This window comes from Chiloscyllium plagiosum, unplaced genomic scaffold, assembly GCF_037043375.1.
Source record: "Chiloscyllium plagiosum isolate Xiang-an unplaced genomic scaffold, Cpla_swu_hap1 HiC_scaffold_42, whole genome shotgun sequence".
Lineage (NCBI taxonomy): Eukaryota > Metazoa > Chordata > Chondrichthyes > Orectolobiformes > Hemiscylliidae > Chiloscyllium > Chiloscyllium plagiosum.
The window spans coordinates 34951601-34971932 of NW_028270180.1; the positions used below are offsets into that span (position 1 = coordinate 34951601).

Here is a 20332-nt window from a genome sequence, read left to right on the forward strand (position 1 = left end):
ATGGGTTTTTGCATGTAGGGTTATGGGGATAATGCAGGTAAGAGGAGCTGAGATGATGGACAGATCACCAACGATCTTAATGAATGGCTGAGCAGGCTCGATGGGCCAAATGGCCTACTTCTGCTTCTGTTATTATAAAACTATAAATTAGAAATCTGTAGTTTTAGCAAGCTTTTAGTCCACGTACCCAAATTTTCCTTTTTCAAAATAACCTTTGAGGAACATGAGCAACAGACTTCCTTTGCTATCATGATATACAGGTTTGTGCTCATTATTAATCACTTTTTAAGAAATCTACTGCTTTTTGTCAACGTTGAAATCTCCATCCATTGAACACTGAGCAAGTTTCAATAATAAGGATGTGCTGCAAGGCCTTGTAGTTAATCTTGTGTCTCAGTTGTCCAGTACAGTGCAGCCTACAATCAGTTGTTTAGAAAGACAGTTGTGTTGAATGGCAATATAGCAGGCCTTGCTGAGTTTTTAAGGATTAAAGGGGGAGGGAACTGTAGTTGCTTATGAAACAAGGCTCCCAAGACACACACTTCAGATATAAAATGCACAGTGCTATATCTCGTCCAGCCCATCTGTTACATTTAATTGAATAAAGTGGAGCTATCTTTTGAGTGTAATATATAAAGAGGTGCAATTTTTTAAAATGTGTTTATCAAAGGAGTTCTTGTACCATGTGAAAAGCTACATAAAAAGCAAAATAGGAATGGACCATTCAGCCCCTTGAGCCTGTTCTGCTATGCCTGTATTCCAAATCAGGAGTCTAAAGATCTTAAGGACAGGAGTAGACTGTCCAGCCACTCGAGCTTGATCTGCCATTCATAGCTGATCCGACATTCCTCACATCCACTTCCTGCCTTTTCCTGTAATCCTTGATTTCTTTCCTGATCAAGAATTGATCAAATTCAATATTAAATATACACAAGGACTGTGCTCACACAGCTGTCTCTGTCAAGGAGTTCCAAAGACTTTCAACCCTTTGAGAGAAGAAATTCTGTCTCGTCTCGGTTTTAAATTGGCGCACCTTTATTCTGAAACTGTGCTCTCTGGTCCTAGACTCTCCCATGTGGGGGGGAGAATCCCTCATTTACCTTATCAAGCCCCTTAACAATCCTATCTGTTTCAACGAGATCACCTCTCACTTCTTAACTCGCGTGAATAGAGTCCCAACCTGTTTAGCCTTCACTCACATAAGAGCCCTTCCATACCAGGGATCATCCTTGTAAATCTTCTCTGGACTGCCTCCAATGGAACGATCTCTTTCCTTAAATAAGGAGCCAAAATTGCTCTCAGTACTCCAGATGTGATCTCACTAACTGTTGCAGTAAGATTTCGCTTCACTCATACCCCAACCCCTTTGAAATAAGAGCCAACATTCCATTAGTCTTCCTGATTACCTGCTGCATCTGTGTGCTTAGATCGCTGTGTTCTGTGTACAAATACCCCCAAGTCCCTTGGTATTGCAACGTTCTGTAGCTTTTCTCCATTTAAATTGTACTCTGTTCATGCCTCCTTTTAGATAACTATATATCCAACTCATCCTTGGAAATATTCTCCACTGCTCAAAGAATTCCAAAGATTAACTATTTTCTAACAGAAGAAATTCTCCCTTCTCTCAGTCTTAAATGACAGACCCTTTGTTTTCCAATCAGTGGGCCTCCAGTTCTAGATTTCCATCAGAAAAGGGAACATCCTTTAATTAACTCCTTAGCATCCTGTCAGTTGCAATCAGATCACTCCATGTTTTTCATAAGTATGGGCACAAATAAGCTGTACTCATCATACATCCCTAGAAGCAACTTAGTGAAACTTCTTTAAACTGCTTCTGACATTGCACCAGACTCCCTACTATCAATCCTACACCCCACCTGGCTATCTCCAGATGCCGAGAGAGACCTATCACCTTTTCAGGTTGCTATATAGCTGTTTAACACACCATGTGGCCTTCTTTGGCTTGAAGTGAGACTTTCTGTCCCATCTGAGGAGGAGCTCTGAGAGTCACTGTCAAATCAAATTTTCAGTAGCTCCCTGTCCCAGCAGTAACACTGGTGTGATAGCTAATGCTGAAACTAGTTCACAATGGCAATTGGGATGGGTTCTACAGAACGAGGCCAGCATGACCTTGGCAAGGGAAGTTGGGAAACTGGATTGGATGGTCAAAATAAAGTAGTTCCTGTGATCAGCCAGGGGTCAATTTTTCAGCTCAGGTCCACCAACCAATTTCTTTCTGGAGGAGAATAAAATTAATTGTCCTCACGATTTGTTTACCTACCTATCTATATGTTATCACTAAATTTGGCTCCAATGCACATTGTCTCTTCATCAAAGTCATTAATGTAAAGTGCGAGTAGTCAAAAGCGCTGATCCCTGTGACATTGCACTACATATAGTTTGCCAATCTGCAAATTATGTATTGATTCTCTATTACCTGATTCTTGTTAATTCCCTACCAGTGGTAATATATTACCCCAACTCTCTAACCTTTTGTATGTTTATTGAATGTCTTCTGGAGATTCAAATACTACTATCTGCTAATTCCCTGGTTTCTGCCTGCTTATTACATTCTTCAAAATCTCTAATGAATTTGCCACTCCTAGTTTCCTTTTCACCTATCATATTGACTTGTCTTGAATGGATTATGATTTTTGAACTGTCTTACTATTACTTCCTTAATTATCGATTCCAGCATTCCAACTGACCTACAATCTCCTGCTTGTTATTTATTTATTTCCATTGATACTTGCCCACTGTTATTCCTGTAAGGCTACTTTCATCCTTTTTAGTTCCTTGTCGAGCTTTCATTGTCTGTTTTATTTTAATAAATACTTTTATTAAAAAGCATTTTTAAATTTTTTACAAAACGTTTATATATAAAAAAACCCCATTAAAACAGGAAAAATAACAGTACAAAGAACAAGGCCATAACATAGTGCCATTGTTACTAAACAACCCACTATTCTACCAAAACAAACCTATCTCCTTAACTAAAACTAAACTACAAACATATAGAATAAATACTAGCTTAAATTTCATTCAAGTTACTTAAATTAGATAATGTCTTACTACTTTATTCTGCCTTACTCATCACACCTCCACTGAGGCTCTCATCCCTGGGAGTACCCCCTACAGTACCCATATTCTTTTCCTTCCAGTCTCCTCCCCTGGGGCCCCACAGGCACCCATAAGGATTCCCACGGCTATACCACGGTCCTGACTAATATTGCCAACAAGTCAGTTTCAATATAAGTTAAAAAGGGCCGCCATGTCCTATAAAACTGTTCAGTGTTGTGGTGCACCATATTTGTAAGGTAATCTTGGGGAGATGCTCCATCAACCAGCTTACGCCACCCCATAAGATCTGGTGTTTTTTCTGACGTCCAATTTAGTAAAATGTTCTTCCTCACGCAATGGGCAAGGATATTACACAGTCTCTTCTCATGTTCCCCCAGAGAGGGCAAGTTTGGCAGACCCAAAAGAATTACTGGATCCATGTCAATTTCAATCCCCAAAATGTCCTTTAGCTCCCTTACTAAAGTACTCCAATAGCTTTGGATCTTGCAACATGACCCATAACAATGTGTGAGAGTACCTATATTAATTTTACATTTGGGACATTCATGTGACACTCCTCTCTTAAACTTAGCTAGACTTTCTGGTGCCATTTGAGCCCTGTGTAAGATCTACATTTGCATAGCCTGTGCTCTGTTACATACTGAAATTTTCCTTACATTCCCCCAGATATCTTCCCATATCATTGTCTGTTTTTATATTTTGCACTTTTTTTTGTTCTTATTTTTAACTCTTAATTTATTTTTCCCTTTAATTTCTAAACTTTTACCAAACTCTTGTCTACCACTCATTTGTTTACCTACTATTTATTTACCTTGTAACCTATTTTCGCAGTCCACTGCAGTCAACTCTTACCTTCTGTAGTTAGTTCATTTAAATTAACACGAGTTTCAGACCCAAGTTTCAGGGCGGCACGGTGGCACAGTGGTTAGCACTGCTGCCTCACAGCGCCAGAGACCCGGGTTCAATTCCCGACTCAGCCGACTGACTGTGTGGAGTTTGCACATTCTCCCCGTGTCTGCGTAGGTTTCCTCCGGGTGCTCCGGTTTCCTCCCACAGTCCAAAGATGTGCAGGTCAGGTGAATTGGCCATGCTAAATTGCCCGTAGTGTTAGGTAAAAGGGGTAAATGTCGGGGAATGGGTGGGTTGCGCTTCAGCAGGTCGGTGTGGACTTGTTGGGCCTGTTTCCACACTGTAAGTAATCTAATCTAATCTAATCAAATTTCTTAACTTCAAACTGAATGTTATGATCACTGTTACCAAGATGCCCTAGAGGCCATTAATTAATCCTGTCTCATTATGCATAGCCTAGTCTCAAATAGCCCGATCCAGAAACCATCCTACGTAGGCTCTGAGCTCATCCTTAATGCTACCACTACAAATTTTATGCACCCAGTATGTGTGAAGATTGAAGTTGCCCACAACTTTTTAGAACTTTTCTCACCAGTTTGCGTTAGTTAGTGATTCATATCGGGCTTCTAAGCTACTCTCAATTGATACCACTTTCTTTGGCTGTTTATTGTTACTGCCCAAACTTATTCAATTCTTGATCTTTGATCATTCCTCACTACCGATCTCATATTTTATTAACAGAGCTAGACAGCCACGTTTACCCTTCTTCATATCTTTTCTGCTGAGTAACCCACCTGATCCTCAACATCTGTGGAATGTGGTGGAAAACTCCCCACTGGCTGGATGTGTGCCACTCCAAAAATACTCGTCGTATGACATTACCAAAGATAAAGCAGCCCACTTGTTTGGCATCACGTTCCACCATCTAACAGGCTTAAACATTTACTCCGTCCACCACTAATGCAAAGTGGCAAAGGTGTGTGTCGTATATAGAAGATCACAGTAGCAGTTCTGCAAGGCTCTTTCAAAAGCATCTTCCAAACTTGCAACCTCCACCAGTTAGAGTAATAAGGTCTGCAAATGCATGTAACAAAACCCTTGCAAATTTCCCTCCAAGCTACATGCCATCCTAACTTTGAATATTGTTTCACTGTTGTGCAGGTAAAACCCTGAAGCTCATTCTTCAACAGCACGCTGTTTGCCCCTGTATCACATGGACTTTCATCACTACCAGCTTCTCAAGGGTAGTTAGGGGTGGTAACATATGCTGGCCTTGTTAATCACACTGACTTACCCATGAGGAATAAAAGAAACATCAAATTTCTGAGTTTGATTTTCTGTTGAAGCTGTACTCTGTCAAGTACAAAGCTCTGTGCTTTGTGTTAGCAAAATTGTGCCAACTTGCATTTGCTGCAATGTGAGGACTCTGTTTTTAAATCTCGATATTAAAATTAGGGACAAAGCTTTTTACCTTCAAACCTTTAAAACTGCAAGCAAATCTGTTGCCACTTTTTGCAATGACTGACTAAAGCAAATTTCGTTTTGGGAGATACTGACTAGAGCAGATTTTACCTTGTGATAATAAACTTCTAATTCACAGGTAGCACAGGCAAATGTCAAATAAACTTCATCTTGATGCTCAGAAAAATTAATTTAATATCACTAATTAAAGCCATCAAAGTGAACAGTTTTATTCAAATTCTTATTCCAGTCCACATGTTCCTTTGCCGCAACTGTTACTCGTTCTTGCTGAGGTTTTAGTTTTGGAAGTTGGAGTGCATTTCTGCTGATGCTTCAGCTTAATTTCTTGCTAATCGGCATAAATGGAATCTTGTTCTACTTAATCTTATGAAATGGCAATTATTATGTATTACTTTGGCTTTAGGTCTGCCACATTTTCTCTTATTTTAATGATGCTTATGGACCACTTGGGGAGTCAGTTAGCTCAGTTGGCCAGGTGGCTGGTTTGTGATGCAGAGTGATATGTCACAATGGGGTGGCATGGTGGCACAGAGGTTATCACTGCTGCCTCATAGTACCAGGGACCCAGGTTCAATTCCAGCCTTGTGGATGACTGTCTGTGGAGTTTGCACATTCTCCCCATGTTAGTGTGGGTTTCCTCTGGGTGCTCCGGTTTTTTTCCCACAGTCCAAAGATATGCAGGTTAATTTGAGCGTGATAAATTTCCCTGCAGTGCCCAGGGACATACAGGTGTGTTAGCCATGGTAAGTGCGGGTAATGGGTATGGGGTGGATCTGGGTAGGATGCTCTTTAGAGGGTTGGTGCAGACTCGATGGATCAAATTGCCTCTTTCTTCACTGTAGCAATTCTGTGATACAAACATTTTGGGTCAATTCTTGCACTGGCTGAGGTTACTGTGAAGGATTCTCCTTCTTGACCTTTCCCCTTGCCTGAGGTGTGGAGACCCTCAACTTAAGCCATCAGTCGTGACTCTGTCTACCTCTTTCTCTGTCTCTCTTTCTAATGAGATAGCGTCCCTATAGTCTGGTAAGACTATGACATTCACCTTAACATTCACAGACCACCAAATGGAGCAAAGGTTCAGATTGTTCTGAGCACAGTAACATGCAATATGAGGACTGAAAGAGGCATCTGAAATAAAATATTGCTTCAATTTGGGTGATTCGACAGTTCCTTTAACTCTTGGTATGTTCACTGTATGATTGAAACTGATGTAGAATGTGATATTGTATTTTCAAATGTGATAGTGCCTTATTCATTTGTGGTCTGTTGTATTAGAAAGTGAAAAGTAATAGCTGTTGTTTTGTACAGTGAATTAAATATTAATGAATCTAAAATGGATATAAAACCCAGCAGATTAATTTAAGGACACATGAATCATTCTACCATTTGGATCATACTATAAATGTTATGGCCACTTTTTTCTGATGGTTCAGCAAGTTGAATGTGTTGAAAAGAGCTGTTAGAATATGAAGTATGTAACTGAATGACTCTATGACACCATTTTAAAAAAAAGTTTTGATTTTATTTTCCTTTTTAACCTTAGGTGTTATGCTTGCATCTGAAAAGGTTTCATTGGACAGCTTATCTGCGAAATAAGATAGATACATATGTAGAGTTCCCTCTACGAGGTCTAGACATGAAGTGCTTCTTATTGGAGGTAAATATATTCTGATATATTTTATCACTATATTTATACAAGGATGTAAATATTGCAGAATATGTTCTCTATCTGAAATCCTTATCAAGTCTTGCAGTGCTGTGCCCAGCCCTTCTGTGCATATTTCATGTCCTCTACAGAGAGGCCCTTTTCCTGCTGGATTCTTCCACTTACACACTATAATTTCAAGGAAAAGCCAGAACAGTTGTAGAAAAACACCAAAAATGGCATTTTTGCAATTTCCCCAGGTTTCTGTGGTTTTCTGCTGTAATTTTGATAATTGATTATGAGACCCTCTGTGGTAATTCACCATTATATTAAGTCTTACAATAGATACACTTAAATTTCACATTCGTTTCCTGGAATGCCTTCCCCATCAAATGTTTTCTTAATAGCTTTTGGGAAGAGTTTGTTGTCTGCCAAACTGAGTAACATCCTAGGAGACAACATGAAAATTGATGGTGGTGTTGATAGTAAGGAGGATGGTCTCAGGCTACAGTTCAATATTGATCAGCTGGTAAATTGGGCTGAGCAATGGCAGATGGAATTTAATCCTGATAAGTGTGAGGATTTCCACAGTGAATGATAGGTCCATTGGAAATGCTGAGGAGGAAAGGGACCTTGATGTATAAGTCCATAGATACCAGAAGGTTTTAGCACAAGTCGTCCGGGTTGTGAAGAAGGAAATTGGGATCCGCTCCTTCGTTAGTCACTGTGTGGAATACAGAAGCAATGAAATGCTCTTGCAACTTTATAGAGCATTGGAGTGGATTGCAGTGGAGAGGGTACAGAGAAGCCTCACAGCACCAGGGTCCCAGGTTCGATTCCAGCCTCAGGCAACTGTGTGGAGTTTGCACATTCTCCCCGTGTCTGCGTGGGTTTCGTCCCACAGTCCAAAGATGTGCAAGTTAGGTGAATTGGCCATGCTAAATTGCCCATAGTTTTCGGTGCATTAGTCAGGGGTGAATGTAGGGGAATGGGTCAGTGTGGACTTGTTGGGCCGAAGGGCCTGTTTCCACACTGTAGGGAATCTAATCTAAAAAGATACACCTGGGTTTTGCCAGCGATGGAAAGTTTCAGTTATCAGGAGAAATTGGGTAGGCTGGGGTTGCTTATCTTGGAACAAAGGAGGGTGAGGGGAGATCAGGTTGAGGTATGCAAAATTGAGGCATAGATAGGGTTGATAGTGAGAATCTTTTCCCCATGGTAGATGTGTCTAAGAACCAGAGGCTTAAGTTTAAGGTGAGAACTATGTGCTTTAGAGTGAATCTGAGGAAAATGTTTCTACCCAGAGGGTGGTAGAACTGTGGAACGAACAGTCTGAGCGGGTGGTGGAGGCAGGTACTTTTGCAGCATCTGTATGAGCACTTAAAATACTAGGGAGTTTAGTATAGTATAGGTTATGGACCAAGTTCAGATAATTAGGATTAGTATAATTTGGAGTTAATTGGTCAGCATAGACATGGTGAACTGTTTCTATGCTGTGTGGTTCTGTCTCTATCTGCTATCTGCATGCCCCACAGCATAATTTCATACACCAGTCTTAAAATGCTATTTGCTTCTCTTGCAATAAACATCATACTCTACAGTTCTCTGACAAAACAATGAACCAAGTGACCTTCGAGCTCATATTTACTTGATAACTGTTAAACATTTCTGCTAGACAATCCAAATCAATCCCAGAAGTGACTCATCAGTCATTTGAAGAATGTAGTGCAATGGCATCTTAAAGTCATAAAGATTTACCACTCAGCTGTAAAAATGTTTTGAAAAAAATATGATTGGGGACCTGACTGGTTGCATTTGGCCAGGTGAAAGTTAGACAGTGATGAGTAACTTTCACACGAGTAAATTTGGTATACAGTCAGACCTCATTGTCCTCCACTATTCACACACATGTTGTCCAAGTAATATGTAGGATCAGATGTGCTCTCAAGCAAGTATTTTTAGAAATAGTGAGGTGAAAGAAACATTTCAAATTTTATTGAAACCTTGAAAGCGATTTAGTAGGCTTGAAAGTATCTGTGTAAAGAGAAATTTTGAGTTTCAATATTTGAATATCTTTCATAGTTGGCACACAGGAGAAAGTATTTCAGCCCAATCTGAGTGTGCTAACTCTCTGAAAGAGCAGTTTACCTGGTGCCGGTCCCCGGCTTCTTAAGCAATCCCACACATTCATTCTGATCAGCAATCTCCCTTTGCTTCAATTGAGGCTGCTTCCACCACACACTCTTGCAGTGCATTCCAGATTTCAACCGCTCACCACTGACAAAGATTTTGCTCATGTTAGAATCACTGTCCACACTGACCCTCTGAAGAGTAACCCAAGACAGACCCATTCCCCTACATTTACCCTGGGCTAATGCACGTAACCTACACATCCCTGACCACCATGAGCAGTTTAGCATGGCCAGTTCACCTAACCTGCACGTCTTTGGACTATGGGAGGAAACCCACACAGACATGGGGAGAATGTGCAAACTCCCACAGACGGTCGCCTGAGGCAGGAATCAAACCCGTGTTCCTCGCATTGTGAGGCAGCAGTGCTAACCACTGAACCACCATTAGCTTCCTTTGCCAACTGCCTTAAATCTGCACTCTGTAGTTTTTGAGGCTTCCAGCAATGGGAACAATTTCTCTCTACCCAGACCCCTTGATTTTGGATGCCTATATTAAATTTCTGTAAAACGTCTCTTCTCCAATGAAACAGTCGCACATTCATCAATCAGTAACTGAAGTGCCTCATTCTTGTGAATCTTTTCTGCACCCTCTCTCATGCCTTTATGTACTTCCTAAAATGCGGCCAGAACAAGTGCAATACTTCAGTTGAACTCAAATAATATTTTACACATGTTTAGCATAACCTCCATGCTTTTGTACTGTATGTCTTAAATGATCAAGCCCAGGATATTTTGTCAAACATTCTCTCAACCTGTCCTTCAACCTTCAATAATTTATGCACACTTGCTATAGGCTCCTCTGGTCTTGTTACCCCCCTTTTGGGTTATACCCTTTAGTTAATATTGTGCCTCCATGATCTTCCTACCAATATGAATCAGCCTGTTTTGTGTTCCTTTGAGGTTCTACAGTACCTTCCTCATAACTCATAATGGTCCCAAGTTTTGTGCCATTCACAGATTTTTAAAATGTGCCCTGTATCCATGGTCTAGGTTACTAATATATCAGGAAGAGCAGGGGTCCTAACACACTCCTGAGGAACTTAAAGTCATAGAGATGTACAGCGTGGAAACAGACCCTTCGGCCAACTCATCCATGCCGACCAGATATCCCAACCCAATCTAGTCCCACCTGCCAGCACCCGGTCCATATCCCTCCAAACCTTTCCTATTCATATACCCATTCAAATGCCTCTTAAATGTTGCAATTAGACCAGCCTCCACCACATCCTCTGGCAGCTCATTCCATACATGTACCACCCTCTGCGTGAAAAAGTTGCCCCTTAGGCCTCTTTGATATCTTTCCTCTCTCACCCTAAACCTAAACCTATGCCCTCTAGTTCTGGACTCCCCAATCCCAGGGAAAATACTTTTATCTATTTATCCTATCCATGCCCCTCATAATTTTGTAAACCTCTATAAGGTCACCTCTCAGCCTCCGACGCTCCAGGGAAAACAGCCCCAGCCTGTTCAGCTTCTCGCCTGTAGCTCAAATCCTCCAACCCTGGCAACATCCTTGTAAATCTTTTCTGAACCCTTTCAAGTTTCACAACATCTTTCCATTAGGAAGGAGACCAGAATTGCACGCAATATTCCAACAGTGGCCTAACCAATGTCCTGTACAGCCGCAACATGACCTCCCAACTCCTGTACTCAATACTCTGACCAATAAAGGAAAGCATACCCGAAAGCATACCAAACGCCGCCTTCATTATCCTATCTATCTGTGACTCCACTTTCAAGGAGCTATGAACCTGCACTCCAAGGTTTCTTTGTTCAGCAAGGTCCCTAGGACCTTATCATTAAGTGTATAAGTCCTGCTAAAATTTGCTTTCCCAAAATGCAACACCTCGCATTTATCTGAATTAAACTCCATCTGCCACTTCTCAGCCCATTGGCCCATCTGGTCCAGATCCTGTTGTACTCTGTGGTAACCCTCTTCGCTGTCCACTACAACTCCAGTTTTTGTGTCATCTGCAAACTTACTAACTGTACCTCTTATGCTCGCATCCAAATCATATATGTAAATGACAAGAAGTAGAGGATCCAGCACAGATCCTTGCGGCACTCCACTGGTCACGGGCCTCCAGTCTGAAAAACAACCCTCCACCACCACCCTCTGTCTTCTACCTTTCAGCCAGTTCTGTATCCAAATGGCTAGTTCTCCCTTTATTCCATGAGATCTAACCTTGCTAATCAGTCTCCCATGGGGAAGTCCATATAGATCACATCTACTACTCTGCTCTCATCAAAAAACTCAATCAAGTTTGTGAGACATGATTTCCCATGCATAAAGCCATGTTGACTATCCCTAATCAGTCCTTGCCTTTCCAACTACATGTACATCCTGTCCCTCAGGATTCCCTCCAACAACTTGCCCACCACCGAGGTCAGGCTCACCGGTCTATAGTTCCCTAGCTTGTCTTTACCGCCCTTCTTAAACAGTGGCACCACTTTTGCCAACCTCCAGTCTTCTGGCACCTCACCTGTGACTATCGATGATACAAATATCTCAGCAAGAGGCCCAGCAATCACTTCTCTAGCTTCCCACAGAGTTCTCGGGTACACCTGATCAGGTCCTGGGGATTTATCCACCTTTTTCCATTTCAAGACATCCAGCACTTCCTCCTCTGTAATCTGGACATTTTGCAAGATGTCACCATCTATTTCCCTACAGTCTATATCTTCCATATCCTTTTCCACAGTAAATACTGATGCAAAATATTCATTTAGTATTTCCCCATTTTCTGTGGCTCCACACAAAGGCCGCCTTGCTGATCTTTGAGGGGCCCTATTCTCTTCTTAGTTACCCTTTTGTCCTTAATATATTTGTAAAAACCTTTTGGATCCTCATTAATTCTATTTGCTAACGCTGTCTCATGTCCCCTTTTTGCCCTCCTGATTTCCCTCTTAAGTATGCTCCTACTTCCTTTATACTCTTCTAAGGATTCACTCGATCTATCCTGTCTATACCTGACATATGCTTCCTTCTTTTTCTTAACCAAACCCTGAATTCTTAAGCCATCCAGTATTCCCTATAACTACCAGCCTTCCCTTTCACCCTGACAGGAATATACTTTCTCTGGATTCTTGTTATCTCATTTTCCAGCCGTCCCTTTACCTGCGAACATCTGCCTCCAATCAGCTTTCGAAAGTTCTTGGCTAATACCGTCAAAATTGGCCTTTCTCCAATTTAGAACTTCAACTTTTAGATCTATAAGATGATTGCATTAGATTAGATTACATTACATTACTTAGTGTGGAAACAGGCCCTTCGGCCCAACAAGTCCACACCGCCCCGCCGAAGCGCAACCCACCCATACCCCTTACCTAACACTACGAGCAATTTAGCATGGCCAATTCACCTGACTTGCACATCTTTGGAAGGTAGGAGGAAACCGGAGCACCCGGAGGAAACCTACGCAGACACAGGGAGAATGTGCAAACTCCACACAGTCAGTCGCCTGAGGCGGGAATTGAACCCCGGTCTCTGGCGCTGTGAGGCAGCAGTGCTAACCACTGTGCCACCGTGCCGCCCACGGTGATCAGAGGAATAGATAGAGTAGACAGTCAGAAACTTTTTCCCCGGGTGCAACAGAGTGTTACAAGGGGACATAAATTTAAGGTGAAGGGTGGAAGGTATAGGGGAGATGTCAGGGGTGGGTTCTTTACCCAGAGAGTGGTGGGGGCATGGAATGTGCTGCCTGTGGGAGTGGTAGAGTCAGAATCTTTGGTGACCTTTAAGCAGCAATTGGATAGGTACATGAATGGGTGCTTAAGTGTTTGGCACAAAAGGGCGGCACGGTGGCACAGTGGTTAGCACTGCTGCCTCACAGCGCCAGAGACCCGAGTTCAATTCCCGCCTTAAGCGACTGACTGTGTGGAGTCTGCACATTCTCCCCGTGTCTGCGTGGGTTTCCTCCGGGTGCTCCGGTTTCCTCCCACAGTCCAAAGATGTGCAGGTCAGGTGAATTGGCCATGCTAAATTGTCCGTAGTGTGAGGTAAGGGTTATGGGTGGGTTGTGTTTCTGCGGGTCGGTGTGGACTTGTTGGGCCGAAGGGCCTGTTTCCACTCTGTAAAGTAATCTAATCTAATCTAAAAAAACATCGTGGGCCGAAGGGCCTGTTCTGTGCTGTATTGTTCTATGTTCTATGGTCTATCCATTTCCATCACGATTTTAAAACGAATAGAATTATGGTCGCTGGCCCCAAAGTGCTCCCCAATGACACTTCAGTCACCTGCCCTGCCTTATTTCCCAAGAGTAGGTCAAGTTTTGCACCTTCTCTAGTAGGTACATCCACATACTGAAACAGAAAATTGTCTTGCACACACTTAAGAAATTCCTCTCCATCTAAACCTTTACACTATGGCAGTCCTAGTCGATGTTTGGAAAGTTAAAATCCCCGACCATAACTAGCTTATTATTCTTACAAATTGCTGAGATCTCCTTACAAGTTTGTTTCTCAATTTCCCTCTGACTATTAGGGGGTCTATAATACAATGCCAATAAGGTGATCATCCCTTTCTTATTTCTCAGTTCCACCCAAATAACTTCCCTGGATGTATTTCCGGAAATATCCTTCCCCAGCACAGCTGTAATGCTATCCCTTATCAAAAATGCCACTCCCCCTCCTCTCTTGCCTCCCTTTCTATCTTTCCTGTAGCATTTGTATCCTGGAACATTAAGCTGCCAGTCCTGCCCATCCCTGAGCCATGTTTCTGTAATTGCTATGATATCCCAGTCCCATATTCCTAACCATGCCCTGAGTTCATCTGCCTTTCCTGTGAGACCCCTTGCATTGAAATAAATGCAGTTTAATTTATTAGTCCTACCTTGGTCCTGACTGTTTGATTCTCTTCTGTTCTCAACTGTACCAGTCTCAGATTGATCTCTTTCCTACTAACTCCCTGGGTCCAATCCCCCCAACTTACTAGTTTAAATCCTTCCAAGCAGTTCTAGCAAATTTTCCTGCCAGTATATTAGTCCCCTTCCAATTTAGGTGCAATCCGTCCTTCTTGTACAGGTCACTTCTACCCTAAAAGAGATTCCAATGATCCAAAAACGTGAGTCTTTCTCCCATACATCAGCTCCTTAGCCATGCATTCATCTGCTCTATCCTCCTGTTCCTGCCCTCACTAGCTCGTAGCACTGGGAGTAATCCAGATATTACTACCCTTAAGGACCTCCTTTTTAGATTTCAGCCTAACTCTCTCTAATCTCCCTTCAGAATCTCAACCTTTTCCCTTCCTTTGTCGTTGGTTCCAATGTAGACAATGACCTCTTGCTCGCTCCTCTCCCCCGTGAGAGCATTCTGCACCCTCTCTGAGACATCCTTGATCCTGGCATCAGGGAAACAACAAACCATTCTGCTTTTTCTCTGCTGGCCACAGAGAAGTCTGAACCTTTCGCCAATCTGAAACAAAATTGTCCACCACTCATCAAAAAAAACTTGAACAAGTTATTTCAACACAAGTTGTCTTTAATAAATTGCATGGCTTTGTTAATTAATTAACCCACAATTGTTGAGGTAACCATCATTTTCATCCCAATTGTAATTTCTAGCAACTTCACCACCACCTTGGTTAATCTGACTGGCCTGCAGTTGCTGGCTTCCTTTTGAACAAATGTGTAAAAGGGTTCATATATTTCAGTCCTCTGGCACTACCTAGAGTCTAAGAAAGAGTTAAAAATTATATCCAGTGCTGCCTCAACTTCCATTCTCAATACTTTAATGCCTTAATACCTTAGATGCATCTCATCTCGTGGAAATGTTTTCAACTCCAGGAATAGACCACATTCCCAATGTGGTGAAAGTAGATACTGCTGATGCTGGAGATTAGAGTCAAGATTAGAGTGGTGCTGGAAAAGCGGAGCAGAAAAATCAATGTTTCGGGCAAAAGCCCTTCATCAGGTTGCCCTTCGAGCAAAAGCCTTCCTGATAAGGGCTTTTGCCCGAAATGTCAATTTTCCTGCTCCTCGGATGGATGCTGCCTGACCTGCTGTACTTTTCCAGCACCATTCTAATCTTGACCCCGCATTTCTAATACCATCAGCTTTTCAATTTTAAACCTTTCAAGAGGCTGACTACTTTTTTACCATGATTTATTTACATGGCATTTATACCTTGACGAAGTCAGAAGCAAAGTATTTATTTAGTTCCTCAATCATGTCCTTGCCTCCAAGAGTAAACTTTTTGCCTGAATCTGTCCTACTCTTCATTTTACCACCTTTTTGCGATATATGTACTTGTAGATGGCTTTTGATTTTCTTTTTATATTAGCTGCTAATCTCTTCTCAAATTCTTTCTGCTTCTGTAAATAGCTATTGTGGGCTGCACGGTGGCACAGTGGTTAGCACTGCAGCCTCACAGCGCCAGAGACCTGGGTTCAATTCCCACCTCAGGCAACTGTGTGGAGTTTGCACATTCTCCCCATGTCTGCATGGGTTTTCTCCCACAGTCCAAAAATGTGCAGGTTAGGTGAATTGGCCTTGCTAAATTGCCCATAGTGTTAGGTGAAGGGGTAAATGTAGGAGAATGGGTCTGGGTAGGTTGCTCGTCGGTATGGATTTGTTGGGCCGAAGGGCCTGTTTCCACACTGTAAGTGATCTAATCTAATCCTAAATTCCTCTCTGAACCTTCCATGTTCAGTCTGATTCTCCATCTGATGTCTGATATAAGCACACTTTTTCTTCACTATCTTTATTTTTGTCATCCAGGAAACTTGAATTTGTTTCTGCCCAACCTTTTCCTTCTTTGGCAATATATATTGGCTTTGGCACAACTCTCCCTTTTTTTAAAGACAGCCCTTGTTCAGCTACAGTCCTGCCTGCCAATCTTTGGGGTTCTGACTCATGAAATCATTCTGGCCTTATTGGTCTTAGTGGTCCCAGCTCTGTCTTGATGCAATCTGTCCAGCCTGTACAGGTCTTATCTCCCCAGAGCCAGTCCACTATTCCAGGAATTTAAATCCTATCCTCTTGAACTATCTTTCTTTACCTTACTAAACCTTACTACTTTTGAGGTCCTGCTGTTAATTTCCGATGTAACTTTCCAAATTCGAACTGCAGGACAGCATCCCTCATTTCTACTTGTGTCATTGGTACTAATATGACCATGACTGTGGCTATTCACTTTCCGTCCTCTGGGTGCTCTGCAATATTTTGGTGGAGTCAGGGCAGTAATGCCCATCCCTTTGTCCTCCCTCCTCACTTTCTGCCCTCTCACCAGGAATCACAGTGGTGCAGGAGGCCAAACGGCCTCTCATGCCTGGGGTGGCTCTGTTATCTTGTACCAAGCTCCTGCCTTTTCCTCATATCCCTGCACACCATTACTAATAAAAAAAAATCTAACATCCTCTTGAATATCTCATTTGAACCTTCCTCTACAACATATTAGGTAGAGAATTCCATATTCTAAAAATTCTGTGAAAAAGTTATTTCTCACATTACCCTGCTTCATTTACACACCATTTTAAATCTATGCCTGCTTGTTCTTCTTTTCTTTCCAAGCTTCAAGCAGGAAACACTTCACCCTGTCTACTTTGACTATGCCCATTCATGACTTTGAAAACCTTAATCAGGTCACCTCTTAATCTGTCTTTTCCAGGACAAACAGATCCACCTCCTTTAAACTATTCTCATTGCTGAAGTTTCTTATCCCTAGAATGGTTCTTGTAAATTGCTTCTCTCCTCCCTCCAGTGTACTTACATCTTTCCTATAATGTTTTCACCCATAACTGTATATACAGTACTCCAGCTGAGGTCTAACACACATCTTGTTCAAATTAAACATCACCACCTTGCCCCTATTAATAAACTTGAGAACAGTGTCTGCTTTATTTACTGCTGTCCTGCCACATTCCAATCAAAGTGCATCATCTCACACTATTCTGCAAAAAGTTTCATCTGCCCACTTCACCAACTTGTCAATGTCCTTTTAGTGTTCACCTTCACAGTTTACAGTTCTTCCATGTTTCACTTCACCTGCAAACTTGGAAACTGTCCCCTGTACACCAAGGTCCAGGAGAGAGGAGAACAATGGCCAAATACAGATCCCTGGGGAAATCCACTGCAAACCTTCCTCGGCCTGAAAAATATCCATTGACCATTACTCTCTGTTTTTGATCACTCTTCCAACTTTGTACTATGTTGGTCATGATATAAAAGGGACAGTGACAACAACTTTCTTCACAATTCTGCTCAGTGGCATTTTAAACAATGCCACTGTCCCATCTGTCATCCTCCATCCATCTGTTGGCCTCAGTTGCAGATGTGACCCTTACTGTATTATTAAAACAGAGAAAGATTTGCCACATTTTCAAAGTGAAACAAGCTATGAAATTCTGAGAGAGGATGCTCAATGAATCAGGTAAGGTTACAGGTTGGGACATGAAAATTGTGGGAATAGTCTAGGTAAGTTTACAGGTCAGGACGTGGAGAATATGGGAATGAGTTAGGTAAGGTTACAGGTCAAATGTGAAGAATGTGGAAATACGAGTAGCATTACAGGTTGAGATGAGAATGTGGGAGTGGGTCAGGTAAGATTTCATGTGGGAATGAGGAGAATGTGGGAATTTGTCAGGTAAAATTACAGATTGAGATGTGGAAAATAGTGAATCAGCTGATGAAGCGAAAAATGTAATAACATCTGACTGTCTTAAAAGATGTTTGCACTTTTATTTTACCCTATTCTAGCCCGAGAACAGTGGTCCAGAAAGTTGCCTCTATGACCTTGCAGCTGTGGTGGTGCATCATGGTTCGGGGTGAGCATGTTTGTTTTTAGTGTCTTCGATTTGAGGGTTTACATACAATTGGCAAACACTCTTTGTGATGTACAGGTAGTTCTCCTATAATGCCGTGATTGTGTTCCAGCGAAACCTCGTTAAATAGAAAATCACTTAATGGAAATAATGGGACCTTTGGGAGAAGTGGGTTTAGGAGTAGACCAGCAAAGAATATCATTCACAATTGCTTAAAAATCACCCAAAAGTCTAACGCAAAGTATAATACAGCCTGAATGAAGGTTGAAATCCTATTTATTAATGAAACAAAAGTAAATTTAACACAGTACATTTAAGAAATGTAAGAAAGCTGCTTTCTGTACAGTATCTCTCTCAGAAAGCTGCTCTGTCACCAGCTGACATCAACTCATGTGCAGGACAGCACAGAAGCCAGCGCTAACACCACACATATACAGGACAGCACAGAGACCAGCGCTGACACCACGCATGTGCAGGGCAGCACGGAGGTCAAAACAATGACTGCAGATGCTGGAAACCAGATGCTGGAATAAAGGGCTTTTGCCCGAAACGTCGATTTTACTGCTCCTCGGATGCTGCCTGAACTGCTGTGCTCTTCCAGCACCACTAATCCAGGAAAGCACGGAGACCAGTGCTGGCACCATGCATGTGCAGGACAGCATGGAAGCCAGCGCTAACATCACGCATGTGCAGAATGGCACAAAGGCCAGCGCTAACACCACACATACGCAGGACGCACGGAGCCCAGCGCTGACACCACACATGTGCAGAATGGCAAAAGACCAGCGCTGACATCACGCATGTGCAGAATGGCACAAAGACCAGCACTGACACCATGCATGTGCAGAATGGCACAAAGACCAGCACTGACACCACACATGTGCAGAATGGCACAAAGACCAACGCTGACACCACGCATTTGCAGAATGGCACAAAGACCAGCACTGACACCATGCATGTGCAGAATGGCACAAAGACCAGCACTGACACCACGCATGTGCAGAATGGCACAAAGACCAACGCTGACATCACGCATGTGCAGAATGGCACAAAGACCAGCACTGACACCATGCATGTGCAGAATGGCACAAAGACCAACGCTGACACCACGCATTTGCAGAATGGCACAAAGATCAGCGCTAACACCACACATACACAGGACAGCACGAAGTCCAGCGCTGGCACCATGCACATGCAGAATGGCACAAAGATCAGCGCTAACACCATGCATGCACAGGACAGCATGGATCCCAGTGCTAACACCACGCATGTGCTGAATGGCACAGAGACCAGCGCTAACACCATGCATGTGCTGAATGGCACAGAGACCAGCGCTAACACCACGCATGTGCAGAATGGCACAGAGACCAGCGCTAACACCACGCATGTGCAGAATAGCGCAAAGACCAGCGCTAACACCACACATATGCAGGACATCACGGAGCTCAGCGCTGACACCACGCATGCGTAGGACAGCACGGAGCCCAGCACTGACACCATACGTGCAGAATGGCACAAAGACCAGCGCTAGCATCGCTCATGCGCAGAACAGCATGAAGACTGGCACCGACGTCACACATATGTGGAGCAGCACAGACCTTGGCATTGTGCAGAACTGCATGGAGATTTCAGCACGGATGTTGGTGCATGCGCAGAAGGAAGCACAGGAAATCATCCCTGCTGGAACCTATTGCCAACAGATGTAAGCATTCTTGAAAACACTGTTCCCAAATTCATCAGCAATATTATAGCCAAATCATGCTGCCAAAACACAACTTATCCGAGAACTACCTGTACTTGAGTAAAAAAGTTATTCTAATATTTAAATAATGTGACAAATGCATTGCATTTTGTAGTGAAAACATGCCAGAGAATCCAGTCCAGAGCCAAGACAATGCTTGACCTGTTTAAGTAGTGTGCAATTCTCTAATTGAGATACTAGTCTGATTTTTCCCCCAATAATGATATTGAATTTACTTTAGTTTATTTAATAACTCTTGTCACGTCTAGTTTGGCCATAATGCCATTATGAATCCTTATGTTTTCTAAGTAGTCCTGATTCTACATATACTCAGTCGGTGATTTTGAAAAGCTGAAGGCTTTGGTGAAAGACTTTAAATTACTTAAGGAGGCTCGATGAGGTGGATTGGGGGAGAATGATTCCTGTTATGGGGAAGACATATCTGTATGTGTACATCTGCAAATACTTCAATGAGAAAAATTGATTGGTCTTTGTATTTTGTCGGTGATAATTGTCTTATTTTAAACTAAAAGTGCTGGACAAACTTAACAGATGTGGCAACATCTGTGGAGAGAAAAACA

The 20332-nt window shown here is 42.4% G+C and overlaps 1 protein-coding gene across 4 annotated transcripts in view; it reads left to right on the plus strand.

Moving 5' to 3' along the window:
- usp3 (ubiquitin specific peptidase 3) overlaps positions 1-20332 on the plus strand; it is a 212697-nt gene that overhangs the window by 181749 nt on the left and 10616 nt on the right. For all 4 annotated transcript variants that reach the window (XM_087982071.1, XM_087982073.1, XM_087982072.1 and 1 more), the window contains 2 exons: positions 6959-7072; positions 17946-18013. In XM_087982071.1, the coding sequence (XP_087838197.1) occupies positions 6959-7072; positions 17946-18013 (182 nt within the window). The remainder of the gene's footprint in view (positions 1-6958; positions 7073-17945; positions 18014-20332) is intronic.